The sequence below is a fragment of the Xiphophorus couchianus genome, chromosome 1 (genome assembly GCF_001444195.1).
Source record: "Xiphophorus couchianus chromosome 1, X_couchianus-1.0, whole genome shotgun sequence".
NCBI lineage: Eukaryota > Metazoa > Chordata > Actinopteri > Cyprinodontiformes > Poeciliidae > Xiphophorus > Xiphophorus couchianus.
In genome coordinates, this window is record NC_040228.1 from 22,057,317 (window position 1) to 22,079,848 (window position 22,532).

At 42.1% G+C, this 22,532-nt stretch overlaps 1 protein-coding gene and 1 long non-coding RNA gene across 3 annotated transcripts in view; one reads left to right on the forward strand and one right to left on the reverse strand.

Moving 5' to 3' along the window:
* The window catches only part of cacnb3a (calcium channel, voltage-dependent, beta 3a), a 47,106-nt gene that overhangs the window by 12,785 nt on the left and 11,789 nt on the right, over positions 1–22,532 (reverse strand). The window contains exons 3-14 of one of the 2 annotated variants that reach the window (XM_028045638.1): positions 20,500–20,619; positions 19,294–19,416; positions 19,100–19,215; positions 18,927–19,006; positions 18,808–18,827; positions 18,503–18,580; positions 16,728–16,786; positions 16,553–16,653; positions 16,318–16,469; positions 16,142–16,237; positions 15,286–15,456; positions 15,072–15,117 (exon numbers count right to left, since the gene is read on the reverse strand). In XM_028045638.1, the coding sequence (XP_027901439.1) occupies positions 15,088–15,117; positions 15,286–15,456; positions 16,142–16,237; positions 16,318–16,469; positions 16,553–16,653; positions 16,728–16,786; positions 18,503–18,580; positions 18,808–18,827; positions 18,927–19,006; positions 19,100–19,215; positions 19,294–19,416; positions 20,500–20,619 (1,146 nt within the window). In that variant the 3' untranslated portion in view covers positions 15,072–15,087. The remainder of the gene's footprint in view (positions 1–15,071; positions 15,118–15,285; positions 15,457–16,141; positions 16,238–16,317; positions 16,470–16,552; positions 16,654–16,727; positions 16,787–18,502; positions 18,581–18,807; positions 18,828–18,926; positions 19,007–19,099; positions 19,216–19,293; positions 19,417–20,499; positions 20,620–22,532) is intronic. The other variant, XM_028045552.1, reaches the window with a different exon arrangement.
* LOC114161984 (uncharacterized) lies at positions 8,670–9,207 on the forward strand. Its single transcript, XR_003599120.1, has 2 exons — positions 8,670–8,901; positions 9,146–9,207. It is a non-coding gene; the product is annotated as an uncharacterized LOC114161984 (long non-coding RNA).

The window sequence follows — 22,532 nt, forward strand, 5'->3', positions numbered from 1 at the left end:
CAGTCGTCGGGGAGCGCCGCCGAACGCATTAACTCGTATCGCCCGGTGGACGGGCGGGGGAAATGCGCGACAGCTTCTGCGGCGGCTAGCGGGCGGCGGTGCTGGAAACTGCGGCAGAGCTTCCGCGGTGGGGAGCGGGCTGCGGCTCTGGAAACCGAGCGAGAGCTTCTGCGGTGGCCGGAACCCCCGCGGTGGCCAATAGGCCGGAGCGGCGCTTGCTGCGAGGGCCGCCCGAGGCTGCTTGCAGCTTTAATTATTATTATTCTTACGATTCTGCCCCCCTCTTCGTGTGCCTTTTTGGGGGCTTTATCATATTCAAAAACTCACCAAACTTGGCGGAAGCGACTAGGCGGTTTAAAAATTTTGAATTTTAAGGTCGCCGCAAAAATCGCAAAAAAAAATTGCTCAACGCCGGCAACTAGCAATTTTCAAAAGACCCATTGCTATTCACTTACTTCATCGTAGAGACTTGAAATTCGGTACAGTTGTAGAGCTCACTAAGACGCTCAGAATTTACAAGTAATGTCATAGTGCAAGTATCGCAGGAAGTCGGCCATTTTGTATTGAAGGTCCATTTTTTACCTCGATTTTGACGTTTACAGCCTTCGTATTTGATCGAACTCCTCCTAGGGATTTCGATTGATCGGCTTCAAACTCGGTCAGTCTGATCATAAGGCATGTCTGATTTAAAGTTATCAAATTGGTGAGTTTTGGAGCATGTTGAAGGGGTGTTACCAGGGGTCAAAGTTCACCTACACGCCATGAAAAAAAAACCTCTTATATTTCCTATACAAAAACACATAGAGGGACCAAACTTTCAGTGATTGATCGTCATCGGGTGTCCTAAAATACCCTGCAGTGAAATTTTTTTTTTACGTAGGCCACGCCCCCTGAGAGCAGGAAGTGTCATGTTTTACTGTGAACGGTCGCTATCTTAGCCCTTTGACCTAATCAACATGAAACTGTGTCCAGAGACAGAAGACATGTTGGTGTGTTGTGGATTCCAACCCCGACCGGCTGCGATGAAGCAGGTGGGCGTGGCGGCGTTGCGAACGCCGTCGAATTTCGTTTGGCTCTGAATTCCACAGTTTCGGGGTGAGCTGCTCCAAACTCACTAGGATGGATCCTTATCCACCCGCCAACAGGAATCCATAGCGATATTTGGTGGGCGTGGCCTAATTTCTCTATACTGGCCCCTAGAATATTTTAAAAAATCAGCCCCAAGCCATGCTTTAACTTAGAATTACGAAACTTGGTACACATGTGTATCTTGTGAGGACGTACAAAAAAGTCTCTTAGAGCCATGCTCTAAACCCAACAGGAAGTCGGCCATTTTGGATTGAAGGTCCATTTTGGGCCCTGTTGTGGCCGTTTACAGCCTTTGCATTTGATCGAACTCCTCCTAGGGATTTCGATTGATCGGCTTCAAACTCGGTCAGTCTGATCATAAGGCATGTTTGATTTAAAGTTATCAATATGGTGAGTCTTGACCATGTTGAAGCAGGGTTAGCAGGGCTCAAATTTCCCCTGTGATCGACTGTGTAATATGTAATTACAAAGGGGATCCTTTGTCATTCCGTAGGGCAATGCTGCCCTCTGGTGTCGAATTACTGAAATTACTGAAATAGTTTCATTATTTCAGTAATTCGACACCAGAGGGCAGCATTGCCCTACGGAATGACAGTTCAATGTTGAATTACAGAGGAAAAAATTAAATAATTTGTAATTCTAACACAAAAACTCACAGAGACACCAAAGTTTGAGTTATTGATCATCCTCTTGTGTAGAATAATATCCAATGGTCAAATGATGACATCACGTAGGCCACGCCCTCTGACAACAGGAAGTCTTGTATTTTACTGTGAACGGTCGATAGCTTCTGCACCAAACTTTGCACGAGTGACCCTGGTGGGATCCTTGACGACCCTATGTCATCATATTATGACGTCATCTAAGCCCCGCCCCCTCAGAACAGGAAGTGCCGTTTTTTTACTTGGAAAGCTCCGTTTATGGCTCTCTTGACCTAATCAAGATGATTCGGATGATAAACTCTGTCAATGCTCGCTGCTGGCTGAACCGTGTGGGCGTGGCCAAACGGCGAATATCAGTCCCTCGCCATATGCATACGTTTGGCTCTTATTCAGGCATAGATCATCCGATTGGCGCCAAACTGGATAAGTATGACCTTTGTTCACCTCTAAAGAGCCCGACGGGTTTGAAATGTAATTTGGCTCCACTGCTCCCCCTAAGTTAATACATGGGTTGTATCTCCTCGACGCATCGACCGATCTGCGCCAGATTTTTCGACAGTCGTCGGGCAGCGCCGCCGAACGCATTCACGCGTGTCGCCCGGTGGACGGGCGGGGAAAATGCGTGACAGCTTCTGCGGCGGCTGGCGGGCGGCGGTGCTGGAAACTGCGGCGGAGCTTCCGCGGTGGGGAGCGGGCTGCGGCTCTGGAAACCGAGCGAGAGCTTCTGCGGTGGCCGGAACCCCCGCGGTGGCCAATAGGCCGGAGCGGCGCTTGCTGCGAGGGCCGCCCGAGGCTGCTTGCAGCTTTAATTAGGCCCGAGCAGCAAAGCGCTGCGAAGGCCTATTGTATCTGTACTGTTTCTTATTAGGCCCGAGCAGCAAAGCGCTGCGAAGGCCTATTGTATCTGTAGTGTTTATTATTATTATTATTATTATTATTATTATTATTATTATTATTATTCTGCCCCCCCAAAGAGGCGCCTTTTTGGGGGCTTTATCATATTCAAAAACTCACCAAACTTGGCGGTCGCGACTAGAAAAATTCAAAATTTTGAATTTTAAGGTTGTCGCAAAAATCGCAAAGAAAATTGCTCAACGCCGGCAACTAGCAATTTTTTGTTGACACAATGGTATGAACGTATTTCATCGTAGAGACATGAAATTTGGTAGACTTGTAGAGCTCACCAAAAGACTCAGAACTTACATTTAATGTTATAAGCCAACTATCACAGGAAGTCGGCCATTTTGTATTGAAAGTCCATTTTTTACCTCGATTTTGACGTTTACAGCCGTCGTATTTGATCGAACTCCTCCTAGGGATTTCGATTGATCGGCTTCAAACTTGGTCAGTCTGATCATAAGGCATGTTTGATTTAAAGTTATCAAATTGGTGAGTTTTGGAGCATGTTGAAGGGGTGTTAGCAGGGGTCAAAGTTCACCTACTCGCCATGAAACACGAAACTCTTATATTTCCTATACAAAAGCACATAGAGGGACCAAACTTTCAGAGATTGATGGTCATCGGGCCTCCTAAAATACCCTGTGGTAAAATGATGACATCACTTAGGCCACGCCCCCTGAGAACAGGAAGTGTCATGTTTTACTGTGAACGGTCGCTATCTTAGCCCTTTGACCTAATCAACATGAACCTGTGTCCAGAGACAGAAGACATGTTGGTGTGTTGAGTATTCCAACCCCGACCGGCTGCGATGAAGCAGGTGGGCGTGGCGGCGTTGCGAACGCCGTCAAATTTCGTTTGGCTCTGAATTCCACAATTTCGGGCCCAGCTGCTCCAAACTCACTAGGATGGATCCTTATCCACCCTCCGACAGGAATTCATAACAAAATTTGGTGGGCGTGGCCTAATTTCTCTATATCGACCCCTAGAGTATTTTAAATGAACAGCCCCAGGCCATGCTTTATCCTAGAATTACGAAACTTGGTACATATGTGTATCTTGTCAGGACGTACAAAAAAGTCTATTAGAGCCATGGTCGGAACCCAACAGGAAGTCGGCCATTTTGTATTGAATGTCCATTTTGGACCTCGAGTTTGACGTTTACAGCCTTTGCATTTGATCGAACTCCTCCTAGGGATTTCGATTGATCGGCTTCAAACTCGGTCAGTCTGATCATAAGGCATGTCTGATTTAAAGTTATCAAATTGGTGCCTGTATGAGCTTGCTGAAGGGGGGTTACCAGGGGTCAAAGTTCACCTACTCGCCATGAAACACAAAACTCTTATATTTCCTATACAAAAACAAATAGAGGGACCAAACGTTCAGTTATTGATCGTCATCGGGTGTCCTAAAATACCCTGTGGTGAAATTTTATTTTTTCGTAGGCCACGCCCCCTGAGAACAGGAAGTGTCATGTTTTACTGTGAACGGTCGCTATCTTAGCCCTTTGACCTAATCAACATGAAATTGTGTCCAGAGACAGAAGAAATGTTGGTGTGTTGTGGATTCCAACCCCGACCGGCTGCGATGAAGCAGGTGGGCGTGGCGGCGTTGCGAACGCCGTCGAATTTCGTTTGGCTCTGAATTCCACAGTTTCAGGGTGAGCTGCTCCAAACTCACTAGGATGGATCCTTATCCACCCGCCAACAGGAATCCATAGCGATATTTGGTGGGCGTGGCCTAATTTCTCTATACTGCCCCCTAGAATATTTTAAAAAATTAGCCCCAAGCCATGCTTTAACTTAGAATTACGAAACTTGGTACACATGTGTATCTTGTCAGGACGTACAAAAAAGTCTCTTGGAGCCATGCTCTAAACCCAACAGGAAGTCGGCCATTTTGTATTGAAGGTCCATTTTGGGCCCTGTTGTGGCCGTTTACAGCCTTTGCATTTGATCGAACTCCTCCTAGGGATTTCGATTGATCGGCTTCAAACTCGGTCAGTCTGATCATAAGGCATGTTTGATTCAAAGTTATCAATATGGTGAGTCTTGACCATGTTGAAGCAGGGTTAGCAGGGCTCAAAGTTCCCCTGTGATCGACTGTGTAATACAAAGGGGATCCTTTGTCCTGTGTAGGGCAATGCTGCCCTCTGGTGTCGAATTACTGAAATAATGAAACTACTTCAGTAATTTCAGTAATTCGACACCAGAGGGCAGCATTGCCCTACGGAATGATAGAGTTCAATTTTGTGAGGAAGAGGAAAAAATTTAAAATTTGTAATTCTAACAGAAAAACTGGCATCCTGGTGGGATGCCAGTCGATCATATGTCAGCATATTATGATGTCATCTAAGCCCCGCCCCCTCAGAAAAGGAAGTGCTATTTTTTTAACTTGTAAAGTTCCATTTATGGCTCTCTTGACCTAATCAAGGTGATTCTGTGTTGGATGACAGATAGGAAGTTGGTCTCACTTGTTTTAAAGTGCCAAGAGTTTTCAATGGCGGCAACGCCGTTGGCATACGTTTGCCTCTAGATTCCACGTTTTGACCGAGCTGCACCAAACTTGGCATGAGTGATTCTGGTGGGATTCCTGACGATCCTACGTCATCATATTATGACGTCATCTAAGCCCCGCCCCCTCGGAACAGGAAGTGCCATTTTTTTCCTTGGAAAGCTCTGTTTATGGCTCTCTTGACCTAATCAAGATGATTCGGATGATAAACTCTGTCAATGCTCGCTGCTGGCTGAACCGTGTGGGCGTGGCCAAATGGCGAATATCAGTCCCTCGCCATATACATACGTTTGGCTCTAAATCACACATGGATCATCCGATTGACGCCAAACTGGATATATACGACCTTTGTTCACCTCTAAAGAGCCCAACGAGGTTGAAATGTAATTTGACTCCACTGCGCCCCCTAAGTTAATACATGGGCTGTATCTCCTCGACGCATCGACCGATCTGCACCAGATTTTTTGACAGTCGTCGGGGAGCGCCGCCGAACGCATTAACTCGTATCGCCCGGTGGACGGGCGGGGGAAATGCGCGACAGCTTCTGCGGCGGCTAGCGGGCGGCGGTGCTGGAAAATGCGGCAGAGCTTCCGCGGTGGGGAGCGGGCTGCGGCTCTGGAAACCGAGCGAGAGCTTCTGCGGTGGCCGGAACCCCCGCGGTGGCCAATAGGCCGGAGCGGCGCTTGCTGCGAGGGCCGCCCGAGGCTGCTTGCAGCTTTAATTATTATTATTCTTACGATTCTGCCCCCCTCTTCGTGTGCCTTTTTGGGGGCTTTATCATATTCAAAAACTCACCAAACTTGGCGGAAGCGACTAGGCGGTTTAAAAATTTTGAATTTTAAGGTCGCCGCAAAAATCGCAAAAAAAAATTGCTCAACGCCGGCAACTAGCAATTTTCAAAAGACCCATTGCTATTCACTTACTTCATCGTAGAGACTTGAAATTCGGTACAGTTGTAGAGCTCACTAAGACGCTCAGAATTTACAAGTAATGTCATAGTGCAAGTATCGCAGGAAGTCGGCCATTTTGTATTGAAGGTCCATTTTTTACCTCGATTTTGACGTTTACAGCCTTCGTATTTGATCGAACTCCTCCTAGGGATTTCGATTGATCGGCTTCAAACTCGGTCAGTCTGATCATAAGGCATGTCTGATTTAAAGTTATCAAATTGGTGAGTTTTGGAGCATGTTGAAGGGGTGTTACCAGGGGTCAAAGTTCACCTACACGCCATGAAAAAAAAACCTCTTATATTTCCTATACAAAAACACATAGAGGGACCAAACTTTCAGTGATTGATCGTCATCGGGTGTCCTAAAATACCCTGCAGTGAAATTTTTTTTTTACGTAGGCCACGCCCCCTGAGAGCAGGAAGTGTCATGTTTTACTGTGAACGGTCGCTATCTTAGCCCTTTGACCTAATCAACATGAAACTGTGTCCAGAGACAGAAGACATGTTGGTGTGTTGTGGATTCCAACCCCGACCGGCTGCGATGAAGCAGGTGGGCGTGGCGGCGTTGCGAACGCCGTCGAATTTCGTTTGGCTCTGAATTCCACAGTTTCGGGGTGAGCTGCTCCAAACTCACTAGGATGGATCCTTATCCACCCGCCAACAGGAATCCATAGCGATATTTGGTGGGCGTGGCCTAATTTCTCTATACTGGCCCCTAGAATATTTTAAAAAATCAGCCCCAAGCCATGCTTTAACTTAGAATTACGAAACTTGGTACACATGTGTATCTTGTGAGGACGTACAAAAAAGTCTCTTAGAGCCATGCTCTAAACCCAACAGGAAGTCGGCCATTTTGGATTGAAGGTCCATTTTGGGCCCTGTTGTGGCCGTTTACAGCCTTTGCATTTGATCGAACTCCTCCTAGGGATTTCGATTGATCGGCTTCAAACTCGGTCAGTCTGATCATAAGGCATGTTTGATTTAAAGTTATCAATATGGTGAGTCTTGACCATGTTGAAGCAGGGTTAGCAGGGCTCAAATTTCCCCTGTGATCGACTGTGTAATATGTAATTACAAAGGGGATCCTTTGTCATTCCGTAGGGCAATGCTGCCCTCTGGTGTCGAATTACTGAAATTACTGAAATAGTTTCATTATTTCAGTAATTCGACACCAGAGGGCAGCATTGCCCTACGGAATGACAGTTCAATGTTGAATTACAGAGGAAAAAATTAAATAATTTGTAATTCTAACACAAAAACTCACAGAGACACCAAAGTTTGAGTTATTGATCATCCTCTTGTGTAGAATAATATCCATTGGTCAAATGATGACATCACGTAGGCCACGCCCTCTGACAACAGGAAGTCTTGTATTTTACTGTGAACGGTCGATAGCTTCTGCACCAAACTTTGCACGAGTGACCCTGGTGGGATCCTTGACGACCCTATGTCATCATATTATGACGTCATCTAAGCCCCGCCCCCTCAGAACAGGAAGTGCCGTTTTTTTACTTGGAAAGCTCCGTTTATGGCTCTCTTGACCTAATCAAGATGATTCGGATGATAAACTCTGTCAATGCTCGCTGCTGGCTGAACCGTGTGGGCGTGGCCAAACGGCGAATATCAGTCCCTCGCCATATGCATACGTTTGGCTCTTATTCAGGCATAGATCATCCGATTGGCGCCAAACTGGATAAGTATGACCTTTGTACACCTCTAAAGAGCCCAACGGGTTTGAAATGTAATTTGACTCCACTGCGCCCCCTAAGTTAATACATCGGCTGTATCTCCTCGATGCATCGACCGATCTGCGCCAGATTTTTTGACATTTGTCGGGCAGCGCCGCCGAACGCATTCATGCATGTGGCCCGGTGGACGGGCGGGGAAAATGCGCGACAGCTCCTGCGGCGGCTAGCGGGCGGCGGTGCCGGAAACTGCAGCAGAGCTACCGCGGTGGGGAGCGGGCTGCGGCTCTGGAAAACGCGCGATAGCTTCTGCGGTGGCTGGAACCCCCGCGGTGGCCAATAGGCCGGAGCGGCGCTTGCTGCGAGGGCCGCCCGAGGCTGCTTGCAGCTTTAATTCTTATTATTCTTCCACCCAAATGAATTGCCTTTTTGGGGGCTTTATCATATTCAAAAACTCACCAAACTTGGCGGTCGCGACTAGAAAAATTCAAAATTTTGAATTTTAAGGTTGTCGCAAAAATCGCAAAAGAAATTGCTCAACGCCGGCAACTAGCAATTTTCTGTTGACACAATGGTATGAACGTACTTCATCGTAGAGACATGAAATTTGGTACACTTGTAGAGCTCACCAAAAGACTCAGAACTTACATTTAATGTTATAAGCCAACTATCACAGGAAGTCGGCCATTTTGTATTGAACGTCCATTTTTTACCTCGATTTTGACGTTTACAGCCTTCGTATTTGATCGAACTCCTCCTAGGGATTTCGATTGATCGGCTTCAAACTTGGTCAGTCTGATCATAAGGCATGTCTGATTTAAAGTTATCAAATTGGTGAGTTTTGGAGCATGTTGAAGGGGGGTTAGTGTAACAGAGTTACAAATGTGTTTCTTTGTAAATTATTATTTGTTATTCATTTTATATTGTGAATTTGTGAATTTGATCTTATTCAGTTATTTTTATTTATTTCGTTGTTTTTGCCTGCGGGGGTCGCCCTTCTGCTGTCCGCCTCGTTTGTGTTTCCTGGGCTTCCGTAGTTTATCCCAGCCCTCGTAGCTCCTCTGCCCCCCCTTTTCCCTCAGAGCGTTGTTCTGCGCTGCTGTGGGTAAGTCAGAGGAAAGTTAGCTGCTGAGATATGGTTGTTTTTCTGTATGGATGTTGTTCATGTTGAGGTCTTTACCATATGCTGTTTATTATTGTTTGTTAGTGTGTTATTTTGCAGTTTTGACCGTCATTGTGGTTTTTTTCATAAACAGTTTTATTATAATTTCCTTTTTATTTTGGCGCGAACGACCGGTGCTAGTCCAGCACAGCCCGGTTGAACATTGTTTTTATTTCCACATTTTTAGAGTCGGAGTGCAGGGAGAAGGAGTTGAGGAGGTTGTTCATTTGTTTTCCCTTCTTCCCCCAGGTATGTTTTTTTATTTTTAATTTATACTCTTTATCTCTGTTTATTTAACTCTGTCCCACTGTATTGTGTTGTTGTGGCCACCAGGTGGCGGTTTTCTCCTCTTGTTTTTAGTTTACTATTTTTGTGAGAAGATTTCTTTTTTTGTTAACTTTTGTTAAGTCTGAGAGAAAAAAATGTTAGCAGAGAGCGTTGTTCTGCGCTGCTGTGGAGTCGGAGTGCAGGGAGAAGGAGTTGAGGAGGTTGTTCATTTGTTTTCCCTTCTTCCCCCAGAAAAAACAAAAATAAAATATCTGGTTGAGACCCACCTGAACGACTTCTGAGACTCATTGATGCCACCTGTTACATTAGCAGGGGTCAAAGTTCACCTACTCGCCATGAAACACGAAACTCTTATATTTCCTATACAAAAACACATAGAGGGACCAAACTTTCAGTGATTGATCGTCATGGGGTGCCCTACAATACCCTATGGTCAAATGATGACATCACTTAGGCCACGCCCCCTGAGAACAGGAAGTGTCATGTTTTACTGTGAACGGTCGCTATCTTAGCCCTTTGACCTAATCAACATGAAACTGTGTCCAGAGACAGAAGACATGTTGGTGTGTTGTGGATTGAAGCCCCGACCGGCTGCGATAAAGCAGGTGGGCGTGGCGGCGTTGCGAACGCCGTCGAATTTCGTTTGGCTCTGAATTCCACAATTTCGGGCCCAGCTGCACCAAACTCACTAGGATGGATCCTTATCCACCCACCGACAGGAATTCATAACAACATTTGGTGGGCGTGGCCTAATTTCTCTATATCGACCCCTAGAGTATTTTAAATGAACAGCCCCAAGCCATGCTTTAACCTAGAATTACGAAACTTGGTGCACATGTGTATCTTGTGAGGACGTACAAAAAAGTCTATTAGAGCCATGCTCTAAACCCAACAGGAAGTCGGCCATTTTGTATTGAAGGTCCATTTTGGACCTCGACTTTGACGTTTACAGCCTTCGTATTTGATCGAACTCCTCCTAGGGATTTCGATTGATCGGCTTCAAACTCGGTCAGTCTGATCATAAGGCATGTCTGATTTAAAGTTATCAAATTGGTGACTGTATGAGCTTGCTGAAGGGGGGTTACCAGGGGTCAAAGTTCACCTACTCGCCATGAAACACGAAACTCTTATATATCCTGCACAGAAACTCACAGAGACACCAAACTTTCAGTAATTGATCATCAATAGGTGTCCTAAAATACCCTGTGGTGAAATTATGACATCGCTTAGGCCACGCCCCCTGAGAACAGGAAGTGTCATGTTTTACTGTGAACGGTCGCTATCTTAGCCCTTTGACCTAATCAACATGAAACTGTGTCCAGAGACAGAAGACATGTTGGTGTGTTGTGGATCCAAGCTCTGACCGGCTGCGATGAAGCAGCTGGGTGTGGCGGCGTGGCGAAGTGACCTGTAACGCCGATGCCATACGTTTGCTTCTAGATTCCACATGTTTCGACCGAGCTGCACCAAACTTGGCCTGACTCATCCTGGTGTGATGCCTGACAATGCTATGTCATCATATTATGACATCATCTAAGCCCCGCCCCCTCAGAATGAATTAGAGAGATCTTCTGTGTAATTACATAATAAACAGTCCATGTTCGTTGTTTGTAGGGCAATGCTGCCCTCTGCTGCCCACTGAAATAGTTTCATTATTTCAGTAATTCGACACCAGAGGGCAGCATTGCCCTACGGAATGACAGTTCAATGTTGAATTAAAGAGGAAAAAATTAAATAATTTGTAATTCTAACACAAAAACTCACAGAGACACCAAAGTTTGAGTTATTGATCATCCTCTTGTGTAGAATAATATCCAATGGTCAAATGATGACATCACGTAGGCCACGCCCTCTGACAACAGGAAGTCTTGTATTTTACTGTGAACGGTCGATAGCTTCTGCACCAAACTTTGCACGACCCTGGTGGGTTCCTTGACGACCCTATGTCATCATATTATGACGTCATCTAAGCCCCGCCCCCTCAGAACAGGAAGTGCCGTTTTTTCCTTGGAAAGCTCTGTTTATGGCTCTCTTGACCTAATCAAGATGATTCGGATGATAAACTCTGTCAATGCTCGCTGCTGGCTGAACCGTGTGGGCGTGGCCAAATGGCGAATATCAGTCCCTCGCCATATTCATACGTTTGGCTCTAATTCACACATGGATCATCCGATTGGCGCCAAACTGGATATGTATGACCTTTGTTCACCTCTAAAGAGCCCAACGGGTTTGAAATGTAATTTGGCTCCACTGCGCCCCCTAAGTTAATACATCGGCTGTGTCTCCTCGATGCATCGACCGATCTGCGCCAGATTTTTTGACGGTCGACGGGGAGCGCTGCCGAACGCATTCACGCGTGTCGCCTGGTGGACGGGCGTGGAAAATGCGCGACAGCTTCTGCGGTGGCTAGCGGGCGGCGGTGCTGGAAACTGCGGCGGAGCTTCCGCGGTGGGGAGCGGGCTGCGGCTCTGGAAACCGAGCGAGAGCTTCTGCGGTGGCCGGAACCCCCGCGGTGGCCAATAGGCCGGAGCGGCGCTTGCTGCGAGGGCCGCCCGAGGCTGCTTGCAGCTTTAATTATATCTGTTATTGATGTGTGCCATGAAAAATGAATATCTTAAGCTTTTAGCTGTTTTAAATTGCAATAATCAGCTAAGGCATTGGATCCATCTGACTAGCAGTTTGCATTTTACTGGTTTTCTAAAAGATCACTGCAATTCTGGCATCTTTCTACAACAGGAAAGGGGACCATTACAGATAACTGCACAGAACCTTACTTCAAAATATAAAATAAAAGTCAAATAAAAACTTGAACAATCCCTTTAAGACTCAGACATCAAATAGAAGACAGGAATGTAAAATACTGGATGTGAAAAGGAATCTGAAGAAGTCAATCCTACAGGATAAGAACTGCTTCTAATTTTAGCCTGGTGTATGATTCCTTTATGTATTTATCAGGTCATAGGTCATGCAAGCACCGAACTCAATCGCATCACTGACTTGAAAATAGATGAATAAACTTTTGTTCAAACGTCTTCAAATCAGTTACAGTTAGAAACAAAAGTTTCACTGTCATTCAGGAACCTCGTGAATTATTGTCCACCTCCTAATTTCAACAAATCTGCAGAGGCCAATGTTTGCATGACTCACAGTAATCACATTAATGAGAAATATGATTGATAAAACTAGAAAATTTCGGAAGAAAAAAGCAAAGTTATGCTTTAACACCAATCTCACATGCCAAAATGTCCCTTTGAAGTGGTTACATTTTGCTACAGTTGTTTCTCCTCTCCAGACCCAAAACTGAGGAGATGCAGACAAACATCCGCCATGCTGGAATGTTTAATGTTCGATTAAACATCTTTTCTGGACAATAAGGCTGTATTATTAGAAACAATGACTAAAAAAATCAAGCTAAAATTTACTAGAATACTTTCAGTTTAAATAAAATGATCAGCCATCATAACTCTACATCCCCTTGGAGACTGAAATGTTATGACTTTGCAAGATGTAGCCTTTATTAAAGCTGCCAGTACAATATATTGTAGTGGCCACAGTCAGATTTAACCATTTCAGGTTTTATATTTGTACTTTCAGTCAAATAACTTGATAACTTCTGCTATGAATTCAAATTGAAGCCATGAAAACAAACTATCATGGCATTGTTTTCATTATTTCGCTTCAAATTTTAATCAATTTACCACAATTTTAATTAAATGCATTCACCTTCACTAAACAAAAAGAACAACTGGATAGTTCATTAGCTCTTCTACCAGGTTATTCTTTCATAAATAATCCTGACAAACAAAAACAAATATTTCTTTCAATTCCTAAACATTCAAGCAAGACAGAACTTACTGACGTATTATTGACTAAAAAGAATCCAAGTTTCCACAAACTCTTGCAGAAAAGAGGATATTTAATCAGTCATTTCATATTTGTTTTATCAAATAACGTTGATAGAGATGAGAGAGAACTGAAAGATTTAAAAACTGAACATCCTAGTTTTTAGAAAGCTTCCTACAAACCTGTGGCAGTTCTTGGCAGAAAGAGTTCGACTTCAGTTCTCAGCAGTAAGCAGGTGATTCCAGCTCCCCATTGACTACATATGCATATAAACAATACTAAAACGTATTCAGGGCACATCTAACGCATACGTTTTGGGTTTTTTTCTGGGATTTGTATGCCCACCCTCTCGAATGCCGCCCTGGGCAACTGCTACAATGGCCAGGAAATTGTTAAATATTCTTTTTCATTTAAAAACATGTTTCCTTATATAAAGCTATAATAAAAAATAACTGTTATATCAAGTTGTTCTTCTATCTTTTTTTTTGTTTGCAATAAAATAAAGTAACTGACTGAAAATCCTCCAGCAGTAAGTCCATATTTTTATGTTTTTGAGAGACGTTGAGTCCTGGTCAGTTTTTTGAGTTTCTCTTTTAGCAGTGAACATTTCCATGAAATGGTAAATAATAAATGACTGAAAAAAAGAAATAAAAAAACATGCAGCTCAAAGTTAGATTTGCATTGGATTTTGTTAAAATGTACAATATGACCAACTAAAAAAAAACAACAAAAAACAAACTAGTTAAAAGGTTTTATTGTCTCAAATACTTGTTGTAATCATAAACACTAAAATTTCATAAAATACGTAATTATATACTAAATTAAGCTGTTTGTACAGTAGGTATGCAATGAATTAATCTTCTATTTTGACTGGATGATTGTTTAAATTTAGTAGATAAGTAAACAGTAGTAAGAAACCTGCATAATTTAAAATGGCATAGTTTTAAATGCTGTCGTCACTGAGTGGTAAAGTAGTTCATTAATCTGGTAACAAGCTGTTTTTCTACTCCTTATGAACACATTTTCATGCAGAATTAAGTGTTCAAAACTAAATCTGCTGATGTAAAATATAAGATTTGACTAAATTAATAGCGATTCTACTAAATTTCTTTATCCGACAAAATTGGAAAGTGGTGAAAGTTGGAACCAATATGTTGCCGTAGATTGAAAGAAATAAACCTGAGGTGCTCAAAGCTGGACAAGCCGCAACGTTAGGCAGATTTTACTAAACATCTATTTTAGAAAGCTAAGGAAATTAAATTAAAATGTACGTATTTTCAGATTTTAGAACAAAGTGAATCATCTAACTTTTAGAAAGTGATAGTGAGCGAGTGCTTTCCATAAATATAAAAGAAAGACAGGCAGCAAACTTAAAAATATTAAATTACTTTTAAAGTTTTTTGTCCATTGGAGGCCTTCAGTTGTAGACATTTTATGCAAATATTGCATAAATATAATATAGCAGAACTCTTAAAATAACCACCTTGTATTATCACCTTTTTAAATGAAAAAAAGTCAACTTATTTGATTTTACTGAAGCCAAAGTTGAAGGGCCGAAGAGCAACGTGTTGCGTTAAACATTGATCACTTTTCTTTTAATATTCACTGTGAGCAGGAAGAGCATTCACAACGCATGCTTGAAAAGGATAAAAACTTTGCAGAAAAAATGAAATGATGGGGAAATCATGTTGTTTTTATCTCAGTTATGACATAGAAATGCGGCTTTACTACATTATGAATTCACCCTAGAAGCCGGTAAAACAGGAATTCACCTAAAACCATAAATTAAAGAACAAAATACATGGCGCGGTTAAAAAGAAACAAGCAAACAAAAACCATTTCTGGCGAGATCTGAGTGAATAAAGCATGGTTCATTCACTGCCTCAGCAGCCGTGTTGTGTTCAGGTGTCAGGAGGTGTGTAAAAGGAAGGAGGAGGAGGAGGAGGGGTGCACATACATAACATATAAACCCCACTACTCACCCCATTGTGTAAGCGATCATTCAATTAATCCCTGTGTTTCAGAAAACTGCAAAAGTGTTAAGCAGGGATGAGCGAGAGGACAGACAGGACAACTTGAGACAAATCAAAACACATGAGTGAGTCTGAGATGGCAACAAAAACACTCGGTAACATTCAGCTTCACAAGAGTCTTTAGCCAAGACTGAAAGGTGTGGATTTGGGCTGGTGGGCCTACCTGTAGACTAGAGATGGCGGAGGGCGGGGTCATCAGGCTCTGCTCCAGTAGCGGGTTCAGAGGGGTGTTTCCTGGCAGGTGAGTGGCGCGCCAGTAGACCTCCAGGTATTCGGCCAAATGCTCACAAGCATCCTCTAGCTGGTTCTCATCCAAAATGACATCAAACATATCCTGAAATAAAACACGTAACACTGTCTTTAACCCTTTACGACCCGAGTTTAAAATGCCCGCCTGGATATTTTTGCTTATTTTAATTGTACACAGTTATTTAAATGTCTTGTGAGTAAATATATTTGCCCACTTATCCATAACAACTGGAACTTTCAATATCTAGCAGTTATTTTCGCAATTTACCGTCTGCTAAAAGAGAATTTCACTCCCTTCTACGGCGGGGGTTAAATTATCGTAATAACCTGATCTTTTTGTAGTTAATATAAAAACAGGAAGTGCTGATGGATTTGCACAATAGAGTAATAATGCTGGTCAGAATCTGGGCAAAAATCTACTTGAACTGGTCCAGACTGTTTATTTTCTAAATTACAATGGTCACAAGCACAGAGTGCTTTTAAATACCTAGATGAGGTGCTAGTCTGTTAGGTCTCAGAGGTTTCTCCTGACTTCCTGGTCCTCACTGGATAAATAACTTAATACATTTCTACTTTATGGACTTGAATCTTAGATGGTCGGCTCTATCTTTACTTTTGGTTTGAGTTTATCTTCCATGTATATATTGATATTAAAACTGGTGCAAAAGAGGTAATTAAGACATAGAGATAAATATAGATTAATACATAATCGTTAGTAGTGATTAAATTAGCAAATTATGGATAAAAAGCTCCAGACTCTGAGCACTCACTGGGGGGCACTGAGAGAGTTTGTCTGCAGCCATCATCTGCACATTCAGGTGTTTGCTCTGAGACTTCCCTCTGGACTTGACCAGCCTCTGCAGCACCTGAGAGACGAAGCAGAAACCCTGTGAGGAACCTGAGAGGACGAGGCAGCCTGAAGACAATGACGCAGAGTAGAACGAACCTTTGGCGAGGAAACTTTCACGTAGACAATGATGGGAGCGAGGGAAGTTTTAGCGAGCTGTGCGGGGTGGTTGATGGTGTCAGCGTCCAGAACCACCAGCTGCAGGGTTTTGGCGAGCTCAAATATTCTCTCAATCTCACTCTGAACCTCCGCTGCACAGATGAGACGCATTTGGCGTATACTTACGTCATAACTGAAGCAAAAAGGCTTTTTGTGTTGATGTTTGCTCTGTTACCGAGACTGGAGCGGGTGTTGGACCTCTCCATGATGGGTCTTTTGTTCAGGACGGATCTCTTTGCTAAGGACAGGTCGGCAGTTACACGGGTGATGGAGATCCTGTAAATTCAGTTAATATAAATAAACATATAAAAGGATTTGGGACTCAAAACCCTGTGAGAAATGTTACTGACCTTCCTTCAAATCTGTGTTTCAGAAAGTCAAACAGAGCTTTCTGCATCATGTCTGTCACCTAGAGGAAAGGACAAAAGACATACACTGGCAGAAGAAGAATTGTATCTTTCAAAACTGACTTTACAACTTTCTAGTTAATCCACTAGGTTTTCATTTAAAGTGGATCTATTTAGAAAATTTTATGTTTTTCATTTGGGTTTCTACTGCTTCTAAAAACAACACAAGCACTTCAGAATACATTATTTGGTAGAAAGTTAAGGTTTTTTGGTGTCTGGAAAATGAGCTGTTTTAAAAACCTCCATATTGTTGAATCTCAAACAATGGGTTACCTAGCAACCCCAGCCCGTTACCTAGCAACCCAAGCGAAGCTTCAGCATGTTTGGCCAGCTGGTTTTACCGCTGAAAAGACAAATGTTTTGTTGTTGACAAAAAAAACAAAACCACTTGTTACATTCCTGTTGGTTGTGCAGGAGGCTCTACTTCTGCTTTTCAAAGATGTACGGTTGTATACGTAAGCATCTGTATGCAGCCTTGTTCATGTACGAGTGTAAACTTTGAGTTAGGGGGCGTGGCCAGAAGCAGCTTATTTGGATTTAAAGTGACAAGACACCCTAAAACAGCTCATTCTGAAAATTTTATGTGCATGTTTTGAATAGGCCACAGACCTATCCTAAAATGTTCAAAGAATAATAGGTGGCTTGTAAAATTTCTTGGTGTCTTAGAGTGTGACACCAAGTCTAACAAGGATCACAAAGCTTTTTGAAGAGAAACTGGCCAGCAGAAAAATGACTTGTTGCATTCTTGTTGATTGTCCAGGAGGCTCTACTTCTGCTTTTCAAAGATGTAAGGCTGTATATGCTCTCTTTGACTTATAGATCCTCCATCATCCCTAATCAAGGTTTCCCTCAGAGAACTTGCTAAGCCCAGTGGTTGGACACTAGGGCATCCAGCGGCCTGTCGTGTTTTTGTTTAAAGTTGACAGGAAATTTGAAAATATAACTTGATAATCAGGTACTATTGAAAGATTGGAAGATTTACACCTGAATACCAACTATAAAGTCTTAAAAAATGCAAACATTTAAAAAAGACTTAAATAAATAAGCAATGCTTAGCCTGGTGGGGGCACAGGTAAAGCCTGGTGGCCCACCAGACTTTACCATATCTTCTCTTCTTCTATTTATTTCCTTCACATCACAGAAAAACTTCCTCCTAAACTCGACTGGTGATTTTTGCTTCCAGGATCTGTTTGCTCTCTACAGGACAAAAGTACTAACTTCTGCCTAGCAACAATTCCAACCAATAGAATGAAAGCTCTTGGCTCTGTCTTGGGTTGCACTTGTTTTACAATATATGACAGCAAACATACCAGATTTTAACATTGTAGTTTACTGATTGCCAACAGATACATACATTGTACTAATTTAAAACTATACGTCTGAAACTTTTGTACATTATTTTTATTTGCAAGCAGAAAGGACAGTAGTGAGCAAGCAGGATTAACCTGCAATGGGAAGACAAAGCAGAATGATGCAAACAGGAAAAGAGAAAATCAGTGTGTTAAATTAAATCAAATTGCAGAAAACTAATATTTGAAGGAAATTTGATACTGAAAATAAGGACTCCCTCTCTTAGATTCAAATTGTATTCTCAAAAGAAAGAAGATTTTCTTCCCATTTCACACATTGGCATCTATTTAAATCAAGAACTATCTGTTATTTTTTGTTTTTTGTTGAAGAAAAAACAGATTTTGGGGGTAAAATAAAGAGAGACTGACCTCATAGCCCTTCAGTGATGGTCCCACCAGGACCACCGGCCTCATAGAGGGCACCACGTCATAGGGAGGGACATGTTCCTGCCAGAAATAGGTAAGGACGGAGGAGCAACAAGAACAGATTTATTTATTGTTACAGGACAAATAAAATAAAAAATCTCCTTTTTCACTCGCATAGTCTCATGTTCGGAAGAGACCATTATTTTATAGTCTTTCGAAGTTAAACCCAACAATGTTAAATCCAGGTATTGTATAATCACTGTGCACAATTCAACTCTTCTTTGTCACTGAAAAGAGCCAAGACATACCTGTTTTTGCTTCTGTTTAGCTTGTGAAAACAGAAACATAACATTAAAAGACAGTAAACCAGAAGAGGCAGCAGAAACTGCCCCATCTCAGTGAAATAAGATGGGGCTGTAGTACTTACATTCACCTGCAGATGGCGGTGTGGTCCTCCAGCTTCCAGACACCATGTCCCCTAAACTTGAGGAGTTGCCTCCTGTTTTCCTGCAACAGCAGCAACATGCTGGCTCATAGCTCTCATTTTATTAAACAAAATCATGTTGGAAGTACAAAAGCAAACATGTGATGACCTCTGACCTTTGTTTCTGCTCCTGTTTGAGCCTCATGGCCTCCAGTCGCAGAGGGCTGGGGATGAAGGCTATGTCCGCTCCTTCTTTCACTAACCGCCCGATCCACCAGTCATTGTTGTACTTCTGTTAGAGCCAGGAGGTCAAGGGTCAAATCAATCCATGGAGAGGGTTCATCAGCTTTAGCAGAGGGCCATAACTCACTTCTTTGATGTGCAGGAAGTCTTTGGCATCAAAATTAACTGCAGCTCCTTGGACAGGACAGTCCTCATCCAGAGCTCCGCAGTAACTCACATTTGTCTTTACGGCAAACGCTACAGGTTTGGACTGTGGAGCAAAAAAAACAACAAGAATATTCATCAGTGATGGGAAATGCTGAACATTTGGGCTTAATTATTCTAAAGCTGTTAAATACTTTGCTTCCCTGCTTAAACACTAAAATTAAACTTTAAAAATCATGCTTACGTACTCACAAAAGTATTTAAAAACTGTAAGGTGAAAATTGGGAAAGCAGATTACTAAAACTAAAGTAAAATTCATGCCTATATACCTTTAGGTCTCTGTGCACACGGTGTTTTAAGTTAATAATTCATTAATATTGATGAAAAAGTACTAGTTTCACTGGCAGATTATTTAATTTCTAACAGGACATGTTTCCCAGGTCATAAGTGAAACAGTCTGCTAATGGAACACATATTTTTTTCATCAATATTTAGGAATTATTGATTTAAAAGAAGCTCCTGCTTCTCTGTCAAAAATGTCTCCTAAGTTAGTTTTGTCTTATTTCAAGTGCGCTAAGATATTTGTACTAGCCAAAAAAAAGCTGGTAAGATTTTGTGTTTTTTCACTGTGTTTGTGTTTTTTCATGTAAAGTGCTTTACATGACCATAAAACATTAAACACAAATAGCACTACTATTGTTAAGGAAAATCATAAAAATTTGGGATCCAAACTAAAAGTAATCATGTTTCTTAAAAGTTTTCATGTTAATTTAAAATAACAGCGTTTCATTATTGTTGAAGTTTTCTGGAAGTTTCTTCCAGATTTGTGGTGCATAAAAACTGAATGCTGCTTCTCCATGTTTGGTTAGCTTGATCCAAAACACCTGAGAGGTCTGGATAGTTGATACAATGACAAAACATCTTTTAATGTATTTTGATGCTAAGCCGTTCGGTGATTTATAAACTAACAAAAGTATTTTAAAGTCTATTGCAGGAGACTTCCTGTCCTCCTACAGGTTAAAAAACAGAAAAAAAAAATGCAAGAAATTCCGCAGGTTACAGACGTAACTCTGCATGGTCAGAATATCAACACAATTCCTGACATTATGGGTTTTTGTTTTGTTTTTTAAAACTAAAATGATTAGCGTCACTCTTTGTAAGCTGTGTGGAGGCGGCCCTGGTGTCATACCTTAGCTCTGTCGAGCTGCTGCTGTGCCTGGCGTTCGGCTTCACGCCGATACGCCTCGCGGTCCTCCTCGGCTGACAGGTCTGAATCCGACGGTCTACTGGTATACGAATCAGCCGACCCCTGTCAGGACACAATCACATCGAGATTAATTCATTTTGCACATCTTCTGCTAAAACCTCCGAGGAGCAAAACTGAGAGCAGAAACACAGACCTGCTGTTTTTGCTGCTCTCATCTGTGTTGTCTTCTGCAGACTGTCTGCATGCAGCTGTGCATGTAAATATGTGTGTGCATTCATGACCGAATTTATGTGGGGATCTATGAAACAATGCACTGCTCTCCCACACCAGCTATCTTATGACAGACCAAATATAGCACAAAGGAAGCAATGCTTCCTCTTCTCTCCCGCTTGGCCCCAATCCATTCCAACATCCCCCTCAATGCAGCACATACATCCTTTATTCCCCTGTTTATCCTCCAGAGACTTCTTCTCATTAGAGAAATACACACTGGTTATCATTTTTCAATGTAAGCAGTTTCAGAACACGTCCCAGGAATGGCTAGCACGTTAAGCTGAAAACAAAAGATAGAGTGCTAGCAGAGACTCTTGCAGATTTGTTTTTCAGTAACTTTATAGTCATTACATGTTTTAGAAGATACATTTTAATCTCAGAGAAGCATGAGTTAAAACATAAAATAGTTTTCAAACAATAATTTTATTTATTAAGCAAAAGAAGCAATTCTCACCCAGTAATTGTAAGTAATTGTCATCTTTCGAATGTTTTTTTTTCTAAAGTGGGTTGTCGTTTTCAAAAACACATTCAGAAATGTTGATGTTTGTTTAAAAATGTTTCCATCCACAAAGGAAACACAGAAAACATCAGATTTTTACCTGTAAGTGACGCTAAACATGAAGCATGCACATTAAGCCTCCATATGAGGTTAGCAGCAAACACAAGAAAACAAGAATTGGCGAACAGCAAAGTGGAAGTGGGGTCTTCTGTAGAGCTGCTGCAGTACCATCACAAACATATAACCCACCATTTTTGTTGTTAGGCATGATGTGTGTAAAACCGTTTGAGCTTTAAGCTGGGTTAGCGGTTGGGCTAATATGTCGAGTAAATACATGAGGGAAATTTTGACTGGAATTTGTTTTGGAAAAATAAAAAAATTTCACATTTGGATAAGTTTGATTTCCCACATGATTTTGGAGAGCTGGCTTCAATTTCACAAGCAATACATAGGTGTGATTAGTGCCAGACATGTAGAATTAAGAAACCATTTAAGTAGGACCTGTCTGACAACAAGAAGTAGGCAAACAAATCTTAAAAGAGAGGCAGAACTTACCCTGACCCACAGCGATTTAAGAACAAATGAGAATAAACGTCATTGACGTCTATCAGTCTGGGAAAGGCTGCACAACCAAATCACAGTGAGATCACACTTGGTTCAGCTTAGGTCTTTATTCAGCAATAAGGAATATAGACAGGAGAAAAATGGATTGACAAAACTGGAACTTTTTGAAGGCATGTATCCTGTTAAATCTGTTGCAAGATTAACAGCACAGTCATACACAGGAGTGGGAGTGTGATGGTTCGGGCCAACTAGTATTTTCTGACAATAAGCTAATTTTTAGGAGGTATTTATTTACTTTTAACAAGTTAATATGGACAGTTTTGTTTCCTCTACAACATAAATCCTAACCCGAGTACGACATTTTGTATTCACTGATGTCAGTGCGTCAAAAAAGCAGGAACAGAAAAATCTGGAAGGAGGTAAATGCTTTTTCAGAGTCCTGAATGTGAGAGTCCTGAATCTGTCAGTGAGAAGAACTGCCACAGCAAAACCAAAATGAAATCAGCCCAGAACAAACTAAGAATATCACAGAAAGCCGGTAAAAAAAACAATAGGGCTGAAACAATCATGATTAATGGATTACTGAAATGATCGTCAACTAATTTAGTAATTGATTACTCAGTAACTGGAGTACACACACTTACAAGAGAACTTAGTCATTTAAGGCAAGAGACTGTTT